At 41.9% G+C, this 19,430-nt stretch overlaps 1 protein-coding gene across 1 annotated transcript; it reads left to right on the forward strand.

Moving 5' to 3' along the window:
- Positions 1 to 591: 591 nt before the first annotated feature.
- LOC129506420 (cytochrome c oxidase subunit 5A, mitochondrial) lies at positions 592 to 14,348 on the forward strand. The gene is made up of 5 exons (XM_055320130.1): positions 592 to 783; positions 9,089 to 9,205; positions 10,634 to 10,755; positions 12,634 to 12,756; positions 14,182 to 14,348. Exons 1-4 carry the CDS (start codon positions 675 to 677, stop codon positions 12,745 to 12,747), a joined length of 462 nt encoding a protein of 153 aa, XP_055176105.1. The 5' UTR covers positions 592 to 674; the 3' UTR covers positions 12,748 to 12,756; positions 14,182 to 14,348.
- Positions 14,349 to 19,430: the final 5,082 nt, after the last annotated feature.

Here is a 19,430-nt window from a genome sequence, read left to right on the forward strand (position 1 = left end):
CATTGTTAACAGTCCCATCTAAACCTCCTTATCGGGATCCCTGGGTGGCGCAGCAGTTTAGCCCCTGGCTTTGGCCCAGGGCGCGATCCTGGAGACCCGGGATCGAATCCCACGTCGGGCTCCCGGTGCATGGAGCCTGCTTCTCCCTCTCCTTCTGCCTATGTCTCTGCCTTTCTCTCTCTGTGTGACTATCATAAATAAATAAAAAAGAAAATTAAAAAAAAAATAATAAACCTCCTTATCTCCTTTTTTTTTTCAGTTATCTCTAAGACCAACTTGGTCTCGATCTCACGACCCTGAGATCGAGTCGCATGCTTTACCGCCTGAGCCCCCAGGAGCCCCTTAGCGCCCCCATCTGGAGGTGGTGGCGTCGTTTCCCAGCCGGACTTGAACCCCGACAGGGTCCCGCGGCCGCTGTCGACCTTCCAGACGTTCTCGCCCCAGGCCGACCTCAGCCTGAGCCTGGGCGGAGCTCGGCGGCGCGCGGTGCGGAGGTGGCTTGTCCCCAGCGCGCCACCGTAGCCCGCTCAAGCGCGAGCGCCGCAGTGGGCGTGGCCTGACGCTCCGCCCGACGTGCGTCCGTGCGTGAGTCCGGCCCCCGCCAGCTCCGGAGCGGCCCGCGAGTTCACACCCGGCTTCGCCTCAGCCTCGCACTGCGCGCCGCCATCGCCGTCATGCTCGGCGCCGCTCTCCGCCGTGGCGCCGTAGGCGCCGCCGCCGCCGCCGCCCGAGCCAGCCCCCGAGGCCTCCGGTACCCAGCCCCGGCCCCCGGCCCTGCCGCCGGTAAGGCCCCCGTCGCCCCTGCTGGCGCCCGCGTGTCCTTGCGGTGACCTGGGCTCCCGCCGCCACTCGAGGGCAGGCTCGCCCCGCGGCCTAGCCCCTGCCCCGCGGGCGGGCGGACGAGCCTGGTGGCCGCTGCCGCTGCCGCCGGCGGGGGACTCGAAGACGCCGCCGCCCCGCCGCGGACCTGCCTCCCGCGCGCCCCGGACGCCCTCGTCCCGGGCCGTGGCCGTTCCCCGGCGTCGACCCCGCGGCCACCTGACTGGGAGTGTGGGTCCGCCGCCGGCCTGCAGCGCGTGGGCGAAGGTGACATTGAGCCCCGGGGCGCGCCGCGGTCCGCGTAGGGGCGGAGGTGGCCCTTCCGGACACCCGGGCACGGACACCCGGGGCTGCCTTGGGGACGCGTGCGCGGGTTATCAGGCCCTCCTGGGCCGGCGCGGCGTGTCACCTTCACGGACCTCGGCGGCGTCGCGGGGACCGCCGTGCCGCGCTCTAGCGCTTCCATTTTTAGGTTGGGTCTGCGTGTGCGGGGTTGCCTGAGGGAGTGTCGTTAGGTCTAAGGGTAGGGCTCTCAACCCTCGCAGATCGGGTGTCCGTCCTCACAGACTCGGGAATGCCGCTCCGCAAACGCAAGGGAAGCTTTATTATTGATTCTTTTATTTTTAGAAATTATTCAAAAGTGTTTTCATTTTTTATTTTTATTTCTTTCCTATTATTATCTTCGCTTCGAGTCGGAAAGCTGACTGCTGGAGTATGAAGAGTGCTGCTGATTCCTGCCTCGCACTTTGCCTTCCCTCCCCTCTGGGGTTTGGGGAGACTCCTGTGTCCAGCGCTGTCCTTGTAGTTGGTGTAGCTGCTCTGCGGTCTCGGCCCACCACGGCGGTATATGCCGCGTTGTGGAATGGAGCCCTGAGCGTGCAAATGTAGACGTGTGGACTCAAACTCAGAGCTGAGAAGGTGGCTCTCTTGACTCCTGAGTGTTATACCTGGACCCTTCGGCCCCTAAGAAATGCGCTTCTCTTCATTCAGTTTAGATTTTTATCCTGTGGAGTTTATCATGGAGCAGTAAGGCTGGCATGCGCTTCGCCAGACTCTTAGGCTATAGAGGAGGAAACGGACTCCTTTATCAGCTATTTTAACAGTTATGAACTATTTTCAGTTTCTTAGCTCTAGGGTCTTTTTTTTGTTGTTGTTGTTGTTGTTTTTTTAAGATTTTATTTATTCATGAGAGACACACACACACACACACACAGACACGCGGAGGGAGAAGCAGGCTCCATGCAGGGAGCCTGACGTGGGACTCGATCCCGGGTCTCCAGGGTCACGCCCAGGCTGAAGGCGGCGCTAAACGGCTGAGCCACCCGAGCTGCCCAGCTCTAGTTATTTTTGTCAGATTTTATGTTTTTTGAGTTTTTTCCTTATCTAAATGCCAAAGTACTACGATTATTTCATCCAGATACCTTTTGAGGAGTTTTATTGTGATATCTTCAAAATAATTGCTACATTTTGTGGCAAACTAGGGAAAAGACCAGAGATTTTTGGCAAACTGTAGATTAAGGAGATTCCTCTTTTCTTAGTTCATTTATGGGTTTATCTCCTAGGCATTCTATCCCCGATCTTGAGTATAATTTGTAAATGAAAATCTTTATTTTAGGTGTCTAATAGAACTAAATATTTGCCACAAGGAGGTAGTGTTGGTTACATTTATGTCAGCTACTTTCTAGTTGCGTGACCTTGGACATGTTAATTGACGTTAACATTCAGTTGCCTCATCTTTAAAATCAGGATATTTCGTAGTGTGAGGTTTAAGTGAAATAATATAACCTTGCCTGGCACAAATGCTTCATGTGTATTTGCTTTATTTTTTTTTAAGATTTTATTTATTTATTCATGAGAGACACAGGCAGAGGGAGCAGGCTCCATGCAGGGAACCTGATGTGGGACTCGGTCCCGGGACTCCAGGGTCCCCAATTATTTGCTTTATTATAGTGGATTTCATTTTTGTAAATTACAAGTTAGGGTTTATCTGTATAAAACTGAACAGGTTTTATAAATTGAAAGTCAAAAAGGAATAAGTTTTTTGGATGAGGCAATTCAAGGCCAAATGAGAGTATTACTTGAGAGAGAGCTCTAGGGATCCCTGGGTGGCTCAGCAGTTAAGCACTTGCCTTTGGCCCAAGGCGTGACCTGTGGTCGCCGGATCCAGTCCCACATCAGGCTCCCTGCCTGGAACCTGCTTCTGTCTCTCTGTGCCCCCACCCACCCCTCTCTCTCTGCCTTTGAGCTTGTTCATGTGCCCTCTGCATTATTCATTTCTTTCCCTTTCTCCTAGAATTACTACAACCAACATGTCCATTTTGGGGGCTTTATCTGAGCTGATGAGTTATTAAGAGGAAAACTACCAGATTTAACTAAATTTAAATAAAGGGATTACTTTTTCTAAATATGTTAGGTTTTTGGTCGTTTTTTTTTTTGTTTATTAATTGAATGCTTAACTGAATGCCAAAAAGTAATTGTTAGAAATAGATTTTTAGGGGGATCCCTGGGTGGCTCAGCGGTTTAGCGTCTGCCTTTGGCCCAGGGCGCAATCCTGGAGTTCCAGGATCGAGTCCCGCACGTCGGGCTCCCGGCATGGAGCCTGCTTCTCCCTCTGCCTGTGTCTCTGCCTCTCTTTCTCTCTCTATGTCTATCATGAATAAATAAATAAATAAATCTTAAAAAAAAAAAAGAACTAGATTTTTAGATTGAGTTTGCAGAAATGTCCCAGTTTTCAGATAGTAATTTTTTCCCTGCTCTGGAACCCTCACGTTGTGTGAAAGCAATGAGCAATTGCTTTCAAAATACTTTGCCTTGCAAACCTCAAACCTGTTTGGAAATGCTGTACATAAGTTGGGTTGGTAGGGGAGAGAAAATGTCTCTCTCTCTCTATATATATATATATATCTAAAAATCAAAATGTTAAGCATATGGGCATATCCACAGCTAGGAGAGTAGATCCTACTCCTACCCCTTACTGAAGTTAGTGATAGAATTTAAACCATGTGGGAGACCCCCTGATTTTGCTATGCTGGAAGAGGGGGAAATGTATGTTCCCATTGCATGCTTGATATTATAAGTAGTTGTTTCATAAAAGCTTTTTGCTAGTATAACCAGCTTATAATTTGGGACTCCCACAAGGCAGGTGAACAACTTATTGAAGGTGATCCATCATTCTCCTTGCCTGGGATTTGTAGTCGCTGATCATCTTTCTCTTTGATTAGAAAACAAAGCTGCTAGTCATCTCTTGAAATCATGCCCAGCAAGAGCTAAAGAAAATGGGTATGAAACACTTTTCTGGGTGGTAGGAAGTGTACATGTAATTATCTCTGGGGAAGGAATACGTATATTTTAATTTTCTTGGGTAAACACTTAGAAGTGGATTGGGTGGTATGGTAGGTGTGTGTTTAACTTGATAAGAAAGCACTAAACAGTCTTCCAAAGAGATTGTAACATTTTATACTTGAACTTTATTCAGCTAAGGATAATTTTTTAAATATTACTTATTTATGGGACACCTGGGTGGCTCAGCCGTTGCGTTGTCTGTCTTTGGCTTGGGACCAGGTCCCACATCGGCTTCCTACATGGATCCTGCTCCTCCTTCTGCTTGTATCTCTGCTTCTCTGTGTTTCTCATGAATAAATCTTTAAAAAAAATAAATAAAATTACTTATTTACTTAAGTAATCTACACTCAGCATGGGGCTCAAACTCACTGCCCTGAGATCAAGAGTCACATGTTCTTCCCACTGAGCCAACCAGGCACTCCTCTAAGCTAAGGATAATTTTAGTTTTTGAAAAAAGTAGTTTACACATTTTTGGTAAGTGGGTTACAGGGTTGTTGTGAACTTTTCTTTCTTTCTTTCTTTCTTTCTTTCTTTCTTTCTTTCTTTCTTTCTTTCTTTCTTTTTTTTTTTAAGATTTTATTTATTCATGAGAGAGACAGAGAGGCAGAGATACAAGCAGAGGAAGAAGCAGGCTCCATGCAGGGAGCTTGATGGGGACTCGATCCCCAGGATCACATCCCGGGCTGTAGGTGGCACTAAACCACTGAGCCACCGGGGCTGCCCTGACCTATACTTTCTGATGTATTAATGTGAATATTAGTCTTGTATTATTAAATATTCATGTACTTTTGCTTAAATGTTTGCACTTATCAAATACATTTAAGTCTAGAGATACATTATTTTTCCTCACCATAGAAATTAAAGTATGGCCAATTCCAGCCCATTCATATACATGTCCTCCTTCATTCTGGGTTTGGTTAATGGAGGTAATTTATGTCTCTGGGAAGATTGAAACTTGTGATATGATCCCCTGTGACTAATGGCAGGTAGTTTGCTCTGGGCTCACATAGTAATTTAAATGAGAATCTTCTCACTTGTAGTGGTGGCAGTCCATCTCCAGAACTGGCAGTCTTTAATCTTTTTCTGTTTTCTGATCTTTTTCCTGACATTTACTGTATTAAGGATATGAAGGATAGGGACCCTTGGCTGGTGTAGTCTTTGGGCATAAGACTCTTGATCTCAGGTTCATACATTGAAACCCCACATTGGGGGTAAAGTTTACCTTAATTTTTTTTTTAAGATTTTATTTATTTGAGAGAGAATGAGAACAGGAGAGAGAACAAGCAGTGGGGGAGGAGCAGAGGGAAAAGGAGAAGCACATTCCCTGCTGAGCAGGGAGTCCAATGTGGGGCTCAATTCCAGGACCTTGATACCATGACCTGAGCAGAAAAGGCAGATAAGCCACCCAGGCACTCAAAGATTTCTTCCTTCCTTCCTTTCTTTTTTTTAAGATTTTATTTATCCATTCATGAGAGACACAGAGAGAGAGGCGCAGAGACATAAGCAGAGGGAGAAGCAGGCTCCACACAGGGAGCCCGGCATGGGACCAGGTTTCCAGGGTCACACCCTGGGCGGAAGGCAGCACTAAACCGCTGAGCCACCCGGGCTGCCCTATTTCTTTCTTTATTTCTTTTTTGTTTTTAAAGATTTTATTTATTTATTCATGAGAGACAGAGAGAGGCAGAGACACAGGCAGAGGGAGAAGCAGGCTCCATGCAGGGAGCCCGATGTGGGACTTGATCCTCATAACTCCAGGATCACACCCTGAGCTGAAGGCAGACACTCAACCACTGAGCCACCCAGGCATCCCAGATTTATTTATTTATTAGAGAACACAAGTTGGGGAAAGGGCAGAAGGAGAGAATCTCAAGTAGACTGCTTGCTGAGTTTGGAGCCCAACAGAGGCACGAGACTCAAAGGCATGGGACTTGGGGCTGAGTCCCACATCCCTGAGATCATGACCTGAGCCAAAATCATGAATTGGACACTCAGCCAACTGAGCCACCCAAGTGCCCCATGTAGGGAGCAGAATTCTAAATGTGTCCTGTTTTTGTTTTTGTTTTTGTTTTAAAGAGTTTTTTTTTTTAATTTTTATTTATTTATTTATGATAGTCACAGAGAGAGAGAGAGAGGCAGAGACACAGGCAGAGGGAGAAGCAGGCTCCATGCACCGGGAGCCCGATGTGGGATTCGATCCCGGGTCTCCAGGATCGCACCCTGGGCCAAAGGCAGGCGCCAAACCGCTGCGCCACCCAGGGATCCCCGCGTCCTGTTTTTCTATTTTTTTTTTAATCCCTATTTGCCTACACCCTCCCCTCCCTTCCCTCTGGCAATCCCTGGATTGTTCTCTGTATCTGAGTCTGTTTTTGATTTATTTTTTTTAGATTCCATATATAAGCGAAATCCATATGGTATTTGTCTTTGGGTCATTTCACTTAACCATAATATTCCAGGTCCATCCATGTCATAAATGGCAAGATTTGTATATGTACATACCACATCTTCTTTATCCACTTATCTATTATTTATGGACACATACGTTACTTCCTTGTCTTGGCTGTTGTAGATAATGCTGCAATGAACAACATGGGGTGCATATGTCTTTTTGAATTAGTGTTTTTGTTTTCTTTGGATAAATACCCAGATACCCAGAAGTGAAATTGTTGGATCACATGAAAGTTCTATTTTTAATATTTTGAAGAACCTCCATACTGTATTGCATAGTGGGTACACCAGTTTGCAATCCCTCCAACAGTACATGAGTGTTCTTTTCTCCACATTCTCACCAACACTTGTTATTTCTTACCTTTTTGATAATAGCCATTCTGATCAGTATAAGGTAATATCTCATAGTGATTTTGAATTGAATTTCCTTGATAGTGATATCGAGCATCTTTTCATGTGTCTGTTGGCCAACTGTATATTTTCTTTGGAGAAGTATCTATTCAGGTCCTCTGCCCATTTTTAATTGGATTACTTTTTTTTTCTTAAGATTTTATTTATTTATTCATGAGAGACACACACAGAGAGAGGGGCAGAGACATAGGCAGAGGGAGAAGCAGGCTCCATGCAGGGAACCTGATGTGGGACTCTATCCCAGGACCCCAGGATCACGCCCTGAGACGAAGGTAGATGCTTAACCACTGAGCCACCCAGGCATACCTAGATTGCTCTTTTGATACTGAATTGTGTGAGTTCTTTCTATATTTTGGATATTAAACCCTTATCAGTTTTATCATTTGCAAATAGCATCCCCCATTCAGTAGGTTGCCTTTTCCTTTTGTTGATGGTTTCTTTCACTGTGCAAAAGCTTTTTAGTTTGATGTAGTCCCATTTGTTTATTTTTGTTTTTGTTGCCCTTCCTTGAGAAGACAGATCCAAAAATATATTGCTCAGATTGATGTCCAAGAGCTTACTCCCTATGTTTTCCTCTAGGAATTTTATGCTTCCAGTCTTACATTCAAGTCTTTAATCCGTTTGAGTTCATTTTTGTGTATAGTGTAAGAAAGTGGTCCTACTTCATTCTTTTGCATGTAGTTGTCCAGTTTTCCCAACACCATTTATTAAAGAGACTGTATTTTCCCCCACTGTGTCCTGTGTGTGTGTGTGTGTGTGTGTGTGTGTGTGTGTGTGTATGATCCATATATCTATTTAAAACTTCTTGGGATCCCTGGGTGGCGCAGCGGTTTGGCGCCTGCCTTTGGCCCAGGGCGCGATCCTGGAGACCCGGGATCGAATCCCACGTCAGGCTCCCGGTGCATGGAGCCTGCTTCTCCCTCTGCCTGTGTCTCTGTCTCTGTCTCTCTCTCTCTCTCTCTCTGTATGACTATCGTAAATAAGCAAATAATAAACAAATAAATAAACAAACAAACAAATAAATAAATAAAACTTCTTAAATATCATATAGAACCGTTTTTTTCATTGGGTATAAATGAGAGGGCATGTTGCCTCTTAGGGGATTTATCAGCTTTGCAGGGAAGGGACTATAGTTTGATAAAACAGGTTTTTAAATTGGTATTTGCCAGGATATGTAATTTATTTTGGAATATAATTTAAAGGAAGGCATCAGATTTTTTTTTTAATTTATCAAAAATATATACATTTGTTTAAGAATTGGAATGAGCATTTTTAAAGCTAGGAATTAGGGCAGCCTGGGTGGCTCAGCGGTTTAGTGCCGCCTTGGGCCCGGGGCGTCATCCTGGAGACCCAGGATGGAGTCCCAAGTCGGGCTCCCTGCGTGAAGCCTGGTTCTCCCTCTGCCTGTGTCTTTGCCTCTCTCTCTCCGTGTGTCTCTCATGAATAAATAAACAAAATCTTTAAAAATAAAAATAAAAAAAATAAAACTAGGAATTAACACTGTTTATCATAAAAATTCAAACATTGTGGAAGTATATAAAGAAATAGGTTTTCCTGGGGATCCCTGGGTAGCTCAGTGGTTTAGTGCCTGCCTTCAGCCCAAGGTGTGATCCTGGAGTCCTGGAATCGAGTCCCACATCGGGCTCCTAAAGTCTTTCAAAAAAAAAAAATAGGTTTTCCTTCCAAAGATAACCACTTTTAACAGTTTGAAGCTAGTCTTTACATGTTAGGGGGCAAAAGTGTAAACATATGTACGTAGTATAGTACTCTTTGTTCTACTTGCTTTTCTTTGCTTAGTTTTTAAGATTTTTTTCACATCGGTACATAAGATTTGTTTCACTTGACCTGCTGAATAATTTTCCTACCATGATAAATATAGTTGATTCAGAATTTAGTGCATTGAATATATTTAACCCCACTGAACTGTATACTTAAAAGTGGTTCAGATGGTAAATTTGATGTTGTAAATATTTTAACACAATTTAAAAAAAACAAACTTTAATATATTGACAAGATATGTCAAGTATTATTTCTTTCTGCACATGGAAGTCATTGTTCTTTCTTATTATAGCTGTCCAATCAGTTCGCTGCTATTCCCATGGGTCACACGAGACAGATGAGGAGTTTGATGCTCGCTGGGTGACATACTTCAACAAGCCAGATATTGATGCCTGGGAATTGCGTAAAGGTAAGTGGAACATGGGCTTATTTGCCTACTTGGCATAAAATTGGGAACTACTTTGTAGTCTTTCACTACTCTGTTGAAAGCAGCTATTTTGAAAATATGCCTCATGTAAACTGGGTATTGTCATGCAACTTGCAGTTGGGAAAGTTTATAGCCTCCATAGTGTTTCTTGTAAAGCAGAGTTTTAAAGCAGGCACAATTTACTTTTTGGGCCCGATAGTTCTTTGTTGTGGGGCTGTCCTTTGCATTATAGGATGTTTAGCAGCATCTTTGGCTTCAACCTACTAGGTGCCAACCACCAACCCCCACCCTGGTGTAACAACCAAAAATGTCTGCTGGGAGACAAAATCACCCCTGATTGAAAACCACTGCTGTAATGGTAGATCAGTATGAGCAAGAGTTAACAGTTTTGTGCCTTTTAGATAATTTAAGCAAGTAGTCATTGGGTTCTCTCCCTACTCTTGGTAATAGTTTGGGTTTTTTGTGATTTTTATTCTGAATTATTAGTTTTGCCCTGAATTAGTGTTCTAAGTAACATAAAAGTTGTTTTTCCTAATTTGCAGATTTGTATTGAACATGAGTTGGTAACATTAATGATAATTCATCTAATAGCCAAATAGATAACTATTTTTAAGTGTATGGTAATTTGCCACAGACCAAGAGTTCAGTTTCTGTGACTATATTCTAGTATTGTAGTCACTGTGCTTTTTGTACATATAATAAAATAAACAAAAGCAGAACATCTACATGCTTTAGATTTATCTGCAGTAATGTAATAATGACTCTTAATTTGCTGAAACCAGGAAAATTCTTACTGAATAATCTTAAGTAGCAGTAATGAAAAGAACAGTAATTCTGTGTTTGCGTTAAGAGAATCTTGTTTTATGATGTATCATTTTGTGCAGAGCTGAAAGTAATCCTGCCCAGTCATTTACTGGTTGAATGTGCACTAATGCTTCTCTATATCTTCGTAATGTCCTCATTTGGGCTTCATTAATTCTCCTTAAGCATTTCTCGGGTTGTTCTTAGATTATTTCCCAAAGCTATTTTAAAGCAACCAAAGTATATTCATTGTAATAAGATTTAAGGATACGAGTTGAAAATGACCCTCTTGTTTGAAAAGAAGCCAGCTAATTATTACAAAAATTGTATTAGCATTTAAGAAAATGCTTGGGGTTTTTTATTGTTGTTTTTTAATCTTCAGTCTGCATGCTACTGCATAGTTCCTTCTACTAGTTCATTGTAGAGGATCAACCATGCTCTTACTTTCTAGAATTTGTTAAAGGTAGGTTCTCTTATTTTCTAGATAGGAGAATAGAGATCCAAACAGACAAGATCACATGTTTATTATTTAATAAACATATAGATAATTAAAATGTAGTTTATATGAAGATATTCAGGTTGATATGGCTCCTCTTTTTAATTTGACAGGGATGAACACACTTGTTGGCTATGATCTGGTTCCAGAACCCAAAATCATTGATGCTGCTTTACGGGCATGCAGACGGTTAAATGATTTTGCTAGTGCAGTTCGCATCCTAGAGGTTGTTAAGGTCAGTGAAATAACATTGCTAAAGTTGTTCTGGGAAAAAAAAAAGTTCCAATGTGGGTGGGCTGTTGGTAGGTTTCAGCATATTATGTGTTTCTGAATTTGTTAAAATACCTAAAATCAGTTCTTAAAGCTATAGGAAATGTACATTGCAATTACAATCTTTGTGGAGGGCAGTTTTGCACAATTTATGCAAGGTCTTTAAAAAATTGTGCTTGAGGGGCACCTGGGTGGCTCCATTGGTTAAGCTTCTGCCTTCAGCTCAGGTCATAATCTCAGGGTCCTGGGATCAAGCCCTTAGTTAAGCTCCCTGCTCAGCGGGGAATCTGCTCCTCCCTCTCCCTCTGCCACTCCCCCTGCTCATGTGCATGCTCTCTCTCTCTTTAATAAACAAATAAATAAAATCTTTTTTAAAAAAGTTGTGCTTGGGGCAGCCTCGGTGGCTCAGCGGTTTAGCGCTGCCTTCAGCCCGGGGCCTGATCCTGGAGACCTGGGATCAAGTCCCATGTCAGCTCCCTGCATGGAGCCTGCTTCTCCCTGTGCCTGTGTCTCTGCCTGCCCCCCCCCCCCTCTCTCTCTCTTTGTGTCTCTCATGAATGAATAAATACATACATACATACATACATGCATACATAAAAAATAAAAAGTTGGGGATCCCTGGGTGGCGCACCGGTTTGGCGCCTGCCTTTGGCCCAGGGCGGGATCCTGGAGACCTGGAATCGAATCCCACGTCGGGCTCCCGGTGCACGGAGCCTGCTTCTTCCTCTGCCTGTGTCTCTGCCTCTCTCTCTCTCTGTGTGACTATCATAAATAAAATAAAATTAAAAAAAAATATTTTTTAAAAAAATAAAAAGTTGTGCTTGATACCGTCTTGTTTGGCAATTCCACTTGAGAATTTATCTTAAGGAAATAATTAAGGATGTACAAAGATTCTTTGTGCTATTTATGGTATGAAGTTAAATGTTAGTGGTTTCTTAAGATGGGACTTCCTAAAAGAGGTTATCTATTAATGTTATGGTAATTAATGCATTTAACATTATATAATTCATAGTGTATTATTAGTTATCTTTTTTTAATTTTAAATAGGCTCCACACTCAGCGTGAGGCTTGAACTCAGGACCCTGTAATCAAGAGTCACAAACTCTACTGATTGAACTGACAGTTGCCCCAACAATTCACAGTCTATTAACTGAAAAAAATGAGATTATTCTTTGTGGTGTGACCCCATTTTATTTTTAAAAAAATACATAGATGAAAACATAAGAGGATATATATTTATCCTTTTGATTATGATTCCTGGTTTTTCAGTAGTGAACAAATAAATACATTGCATTTTAAACAAGAATTTTATAATTTAAAACAATACAATTGAGGCACCTGGGTGGCTCAGTGGTTGAACATCTGCCTTTGGCTCAGGTCGTGATTCTGGGGTCCTGGGATCGAGTCCCACATTGGGCTTCCTGCATGGAGCCTGCTTCTCCCTCTGCCTGTGTGTGTCTCTGCCTCCCTCTGTGTCTCATGAATAATAATAATAATTTTTAAATTTTTTTTTAATTTTTATTTATTTATGATAGTCACACAGAGAGAGAGAGAGAGAGAGAGAGAGAGGCAGAGACATAGGCAGAGGGAGAAGCAGGCTCCATGCACCGGGAGCCCGACGTGGGATTCGATTCCAGGTCTCCAGGATCCCGCCCTGGGCCAAAGGCAGGCACTAAACCGCTGCGCCACCCGGGGTTCCCAATAATAATAGTTTAAAAAAAGTAGGTGACTTGATCCTCTGCTACTAGCCTCTGCATATGTGATTAAAAGCATTCTCAATTTCAGTTTTTTAATAGACACAGCTTTTCAGAGAGCTAAATGTAGATATTTTCTTTGCCATCAGGACAAAGCAGGACCTCATAAGGAAATCTACCCCTATGTCATCCAGGAACTTAGACCAACTTTAAATGAACTGGGAATTTCCACTCCAGAGGAACTGGGCCTTGACAAAGTGTAAAACTCATGGGTAAGCAACACTCCACTGAATAAGACAGGAAATGAATCCAGGGAGTGGGGAATGGATGACATTTCATTGTTCTCAGAGTAAGACCTTTTAATGGCTGCCTTAGTGGCTATGAACATAAAAGATCCAGAGAGCACCAATGATGGTAAATTTAAGGAGCTAGAATTGTTATTTCTAGTTGTTACAATGTTCTCTTACTGGTGTAAAAGCAAGAGGAAGCCCCATTAATTAAAAATCTATGTAAAATATTTCAAAAATAAAATTCTAGCCCTTTTACCTCACCCAAACTAAAAGTAATCCACTGTGTATAAGCTGTTCATCACTCATGCTTTTATACATCTTATACATTTTATACAAAAATTATTTTTAGCAGGGTTCTATTAATTTGATGCATTTGTTTTTGTGTACCCATATTAGAATTTAACAGTCAAGTAAATATTCACTGATAATTAAAATGTATTTGATACCTTATTCTCTGTGGGAAGGCAGGTAATAGAACCAGTCACAAGATTATCTCGGTAGAGAGGAGTGTGCAGAAAATCCTTTGTAAAACAGAAAATATATAAGCATAACTCATTTTCATTTTACTTAAGCACATATAGTATATATAACTTCCTATGTCAGGCACTGTTTTAAATGCTGTATAAGTATTAACTCATTTAATCCTCATAAACCATCCCATGAAGGAGTTATTATTTTTATAATTATTCCATTTTACTATTTTATTAATGAAGAAACTGAGGCACCTTGTCCAAAGTCATATAGCTAGTACTGGAACCTACACTTTAAGCCAGGCAGTCCAGCTCCACTGATCCAGAGTGTCTTGCTCTTACTATAACACGTCCTATATAGGCTATGAAGGCTAAATTCATTTCTCAGTAGTAAACAATGAGGCTTAAATAGTGGATTTGCTTCCTTAAAGTAAGAGGACATTTATTTTTAAAATAGTGGAACTAAACTATCTTATAAAAGTACACCCAAAATTATTGAAGGAGCTGGTATCAGATCTCTCACAAGATAAAGGTCCAGTGAGCCTGGTTAAAGGTTGCTTTGGAGCAGGAGTCTTAATTTTATCTTTGTCCATTCCCATACCACCACCACCTCGCTAAAGTCATTTAGCTCATCTTTGTAGTACATGGAAAGGTTTTTTAAATATGTATACTAAAGATTTCTGTGAGAAAATTAGGCATTCAGAAGATTTCCTCCTTACATTTTATTTTATCAAGTAGAATTCCAAGGAGTCCAGAGATCTTTGTTACATAGGATATATCCTAGCTGTGATGACATATTTCTTTAAAAACATTTTTAAAGGGCAACTCCCCAGCACTTTTATGGTTGGAAAAGAGGACCACCCCAGTAAATACTGTTTTAGTAAGATTTCTATCTTTCCTTTATTTTCTGGCTAATTCTTCCTGTTTTCTCTTACAGATGGGCTTCTCAAGGATTTATTCATAATGCTACTTGATTGTAAACAATCACCTGGAAATACTGATGATAACATATTACCTTATTTGAACAAGTTTTCCTTTATTGAGTACCAAACCATGTAATGGTAACTTGGACTTTAATAAAAGGGAAATGAGTTTGAACTGAAATTAGGTATTATTCCATGTGTTTGCTTTGAAAAGCAGAAAATGAATCATCATAGAACCATTGATTTCATGGTTTTGTTGCCACTATGTGCTGAGAGAACTGCTTTAATTTTCTGGAAACCATCTGACATCAAATAATTTTAAAAGTGATCATTGAGATAGTCTTGAGAATGTGCTGTGTAGTAGCCAGCTTCTCTCTTAGGGACCTTTTCCTTCCCTACCTGTTCTCCTTTAGCTGTGCAGTATTAGCCTTGGACATCAAATAACTTGCTATTTTAAATGTTCAGTGCTTTAAGAACTAAAATCGGTTTACTTCTTGAAAGAATTAATAGAATACACAAATCCCATCTTAGTTTAGAAGTCCCATATTGTTGGAGACTGGCTGTCAGAGAAAGAGGTTCTAGGTCTGTGTGACTTCTAGTATAGCCATTCAGACTGTAGTGTCAGGGGATAGGATTACTATTAGTTTGAGGTTTATGTGTCTTCTCCTAAAGCGAAGTAAGAAAATGTTAGTGCAATCAGTTTTGGTAAGGTATCAACACAAATGACTACTTACTTATTTATTTATTTACTTACTTACTTACTTATTTATTTATTTATTTATTTATTTATTTATTTATTACAAATGACCTTTTATGAAAGACTAGTTCCCTACTGAAAAGTCCCCCTCTCCTTTTTTAATTTTTATTTATTTATGATAGTCACAGAGAGAGAGAGAGAGAGGCAGAGACACAGGCAGAGGGAGAAGCAGGCTCCATGCACCGGGAGCCCGATGTGGACTCGATCCTGGGTCTCCAGGATCGCGCCCTGGGCCAAAGGCAGGCGCCAAACCGCTGCGCCACCCAGGGATCCCCCCCTCTCCTTTTTTATTTTTATTTTTTTTTAATTTTTTTATTTATTTATGATAGTCACAGAGAGAGAGAGAGAGAGGCACAGAGACACAGGCAGAGGGAGAAGCAGGCTCCATGCACCGGGAGCCCAACGTGGGATTCGATCCCGGGTCTCCAGGATCACGCCCTGGGCCAAGGGCAGGCGCCAAACCGCTGCGCCACCCAGGGATCCCCCCTCTCCTTTTTTAAAAAGTAGAAATGGAAATAAACTAAAATAGCCACATATGTTTATTTAATTGTATAGTTGATAGGTATGGTTCTTATGTTTGACTCCTCCATAGGCCAGCTCTTTCCCCTCATTCTGTGTAGTATAACATAGCAGTCACACTGCTGTTTTTCCTCCAGATTCTCTTTAGGTTGCTTCCCCTAAGGATGACATAATCTTAAGTCTGCTCTCCCAAATCCTACAGTTGATGGGTGGGAGTAACAGAACAATCACATATGTAAAGATTATCACGGCAGAGATTTTTAAAGTTCTGTGAACATACATATGGGTACTATGAGGAAGGAAATGACATTTAAGTTGAAGCCTAAAGGATTGAGGGTTTTTGTTTATCCACAGCTTTATCGAAAAGGTAATTTTACTTATTGTATGACCTGTTTGGTCTTTGCACCATTGGAGTGGGGAGGAAGGGTTTGTTTGTTTTGACAGCTCCCATATGTACATTCATAATCGCATTTAAACCTGTTTTTTCGGGCAGCCCCGGTGGCCCAGCGATTTAGTGCCACCTTCAGCCCAGGGCGTGATCCTGGAGACCCGAGATTGAGTCCCATATCAGGCTCCCTGTATGGAGCCTGCTTCTCCCTCTGCCTGTGTTTCTGCGCCTCTCTCTCTCTCTCTCTCTCTCTCTCTCTCTGTCATGAATAAATAAAATCTTTAATAATAATAATAATAAACCTGTTTTTTCAATTCCCAGATGTAAAGGATTAACTAGCTGAAAAGGGGCCATGTCAGGATCATGGGCTCTTACCTTATAGGAGGAACAGAAAATGATGGAAATGGTTTCTGTTCTTAAGATCATAGGAGGCGCCTGAGGAGGAAACATAGGTTTACAACCATTTGCAAGGGTGAGAAACGAGTGCTATGATGGTTTTCACGCCACATTTATTGAATACCTACTGTATGCCGAGCATTGTGCCAGATACTGGTAATAGAATAGTGAATAAGAAACCAATTTGGAGCCTGGAAAAATTGGAGTTAGGGTCACAATTTAGGAAGTTCTACAGTGTAGTTATAACTAATAAGGACTTTACTTTTTTAAGATTTATTTATTCATGAGAGAGAGAGAGGCAGAGACATAGGCAGAGGGAGAAGCAGACTCTCCACAAAGAGCCCAGGGCAGGACCCAATCCCGGATCCTAGGATCCGGAGCTGAGCCAAAGGCAGATGCTCAACCTCTGAGCCACCCAGGTGTCCCACATTTGCATTGTTGTACAGTGTCTGTGGCTGTTTTGCACTACTGTGGCAGAGCTAAGTAGTTGGGATAGATATTGCATAGTCCAGAGTCAAAAATATTTTCTGACCATTTATAGGAAATGTTCGTCAATCCCTAATCTAAAATAATGGAAGTTATTTTTGAAGCAAGCAAACTTCTTAATCCTAGGCCTATTACTAAGAGGCAAAAGTGACAAGATACATTTACTGATAAATTTTTTACTCCTGTCAAATGCCAGTTTTGTCATGTCAGTTCCCCCATTGTCTATGAGTCAAATTTGACTGACTCCTGTACTGTGCTGGAGAAAGTAGGTACATCTTTTAGCTTAATGGATTCTAGTTCTATCTAAAGGAAGTAGACAATAAATAATGTTCACAATTTATTTTTATTATTTTTTTAAGATTATTTATTTATTTATTCATAGAGAGGCAGAGACACAGGCAGAGGGAGAAGCAGGCTCCAGGCAGGGAGCCCCACATGGGATGGTGGGACTCCATCCTGGGTCTCCAGGATCATGCCATAGGCTGCAGGCGGCGCTAAGCCGCTGCGCCACTGGGGCTGCCCAATGTTCACAATTTAAAGAAAATGATGCTTCAACAGTTTGATGATGGACAAGCTTCTACCCTAACAGAACTCTTCTTTCCTTATTCTTTATTTCAAAATATTAAAAACTAATAGTTTGCTACATTTGTTTTATACTTAGTCTATGTATACACTTTTTTCCTCAACCATTTGAAAGTAAATTACGGCATTTTACCCCTAAGTAGACATCTAAGAATAAGGACTTTTCCTACATTATCACAATACTGTTAATATACTTTAAGAATTTTGCCATAAAATATATATACAGTTCATTTTCTAAAGAGTCCAGCCCAGAGGTGGTGTAGAATGCCCTACAATCTGCATCTCGCTATTTGTTTCCTGATTATTAAAATCCAGTTAAACATTTTTGGCAAGAATGCTACACAGATGGGGGTGCCTGGCTGGCTCAGTCAATGGAGCATGTGACTCTTGATCTAGGGTTGTGAGTTTGAGCCCCATGTTGGGTGTAGAGATTATTTTATTTTATTTTATTTTATTTAGTTAGTAGAGATTATTTTAAAGATTAAAGGGTGCTGGACACCTGAGTGGCTCTGGTTGAACATCTGCCTTTGGTTCAGGGCGTGATCCTGGAGTTCTGGGATCAAGTTCCACATTGGTTTCCCTGCATGGAGCCTGCTTCTCCTCCCTCTATGTCTTTGCCTCTCTCTGTCTCTAATGAATAAATAAAATTAAAAAAAAAATTAAAGGGTGCCTGGGTGGCTCAATCAGTTAAGCATCTGATCAGCCCAGGTCATAATCTCAGGGTCCTGGGATTGAGCCCTGTCAGGCTCCACGCTCAGTGGGGAGTCTGCTTCTCCCTCTGTCCCTCCCCTTGCTTGTGCTGTCTCTCAAATAAGTAAAATCTCGGGATCCCTGGGTGGCGCAGCGGTTTGGCGCCTGCCTTTGGCCCAGGGCGCGATCCTGGAGACCGGGGATCGAATCCCACGTCGGGCTCCCGGTGCATGGAGCCTGCTTCTCCCTCTGCCTGTGTCTCTGCCTCTCTCTCTCTCTCTGTGACTATCATAAATAAGTAAAAATTAAAAAAAAATAAGTAAAATCTCTTGTGAAAGAAGAAAAAATACTACATCGATGATGTGAAATTCCAGTCAGATCCCCTCAAGATGGATGTGATGTATGTCCTAGCATCTTTGTATTATATTTACCCATCAGCTGATGGGAGACAATAATGTAGTAATAAGATGAAGAAATAGGGGCTTTTTCCCTCTGTTCACACATCTATGGTGTCTCTTATAAGGATACTGGTCCTGTTGGATTAGGGGCCCACTCTGATGACCTCAGTTAATCACTTCCTTAATGGCTTTTATCTCCCAAGAACTGTCACCCTGGGGGGTTGAATCTTAAACATGAATGGGGAGTATAAAATTCAGTCTATAACATTAAAGACATGCACCTGACTGGTACAAAAAGAGGACAGCCCCCCCCCACACACACACACGAGGACAGGGTTTTGAAGCAGATAAGAATTCAGTTCTCATCTCTACAACTTTGTGATCTTTGACAGATCAGTTAATCCTGGTGATCCTCACTTCACTTTGCTTATGATAGTACTACATAAGGATGTGAGGACTGGGAAATATATCTTCCCTAGAAGGAGGTGACATGCATTCATGGGAGGATGAAATTGGAGCTGGTGACCTGGGATCCACAAAGACCTGCAGATTCATGCAGTTCTCTGCTTTACCAACAATGGAAGAAGTCAAAGGCTGGAGTCTGAAACCTGTGAGGTGGGAAAAGAGTTTCAGAGGGGAGTACAGAATGAAAATTTTCACTCTTGATGAACATGATGTAAAAACCCTCAACAATATATTAGGAATCTGAATTTAACATATTGAAAAGATTATACTCCCATGATCAACTGAGATTTATTCCAGGGATGCAAGGAGGTTCCACATCTGCAAATCAATCAACGTGATACACCACAGTAACAAGGATAAAAACTGTGATCATCTCAACAGATGAAGGAAAAGCATCAGACAACAGTCTATATATGATAAAAGTCATGTATATGATCTATATATGATAAAACTGCAACAAAGTATAATGTGGACATACCATAATAAAGGCCATGTATGACAACCCTGCAGCTAACCTACTCAAAAGTGAAAAGCTGAAAGTAAGATCGGCACCACCACTATAACTTCATATTATTGTCCTCA

The sequence above is a fragment of the Nyctereutes procyonoides genome, unplaced genomic scaffold (assembly GCF_905146905.1).
Source record: "Nyctereutes procyonoides isolate TBG_1078 unplaced genomic scaffold, NYPRO_anot_genome, whole genome shotgun sequence".
Classification (NCBI taxonomy): domain Eukaryota; kingdom Metazoa; phylum Chordata; class Mammalia; order Carnivora; family Canidae; genus Nyctereutes; species Nyctereutes procyonoides.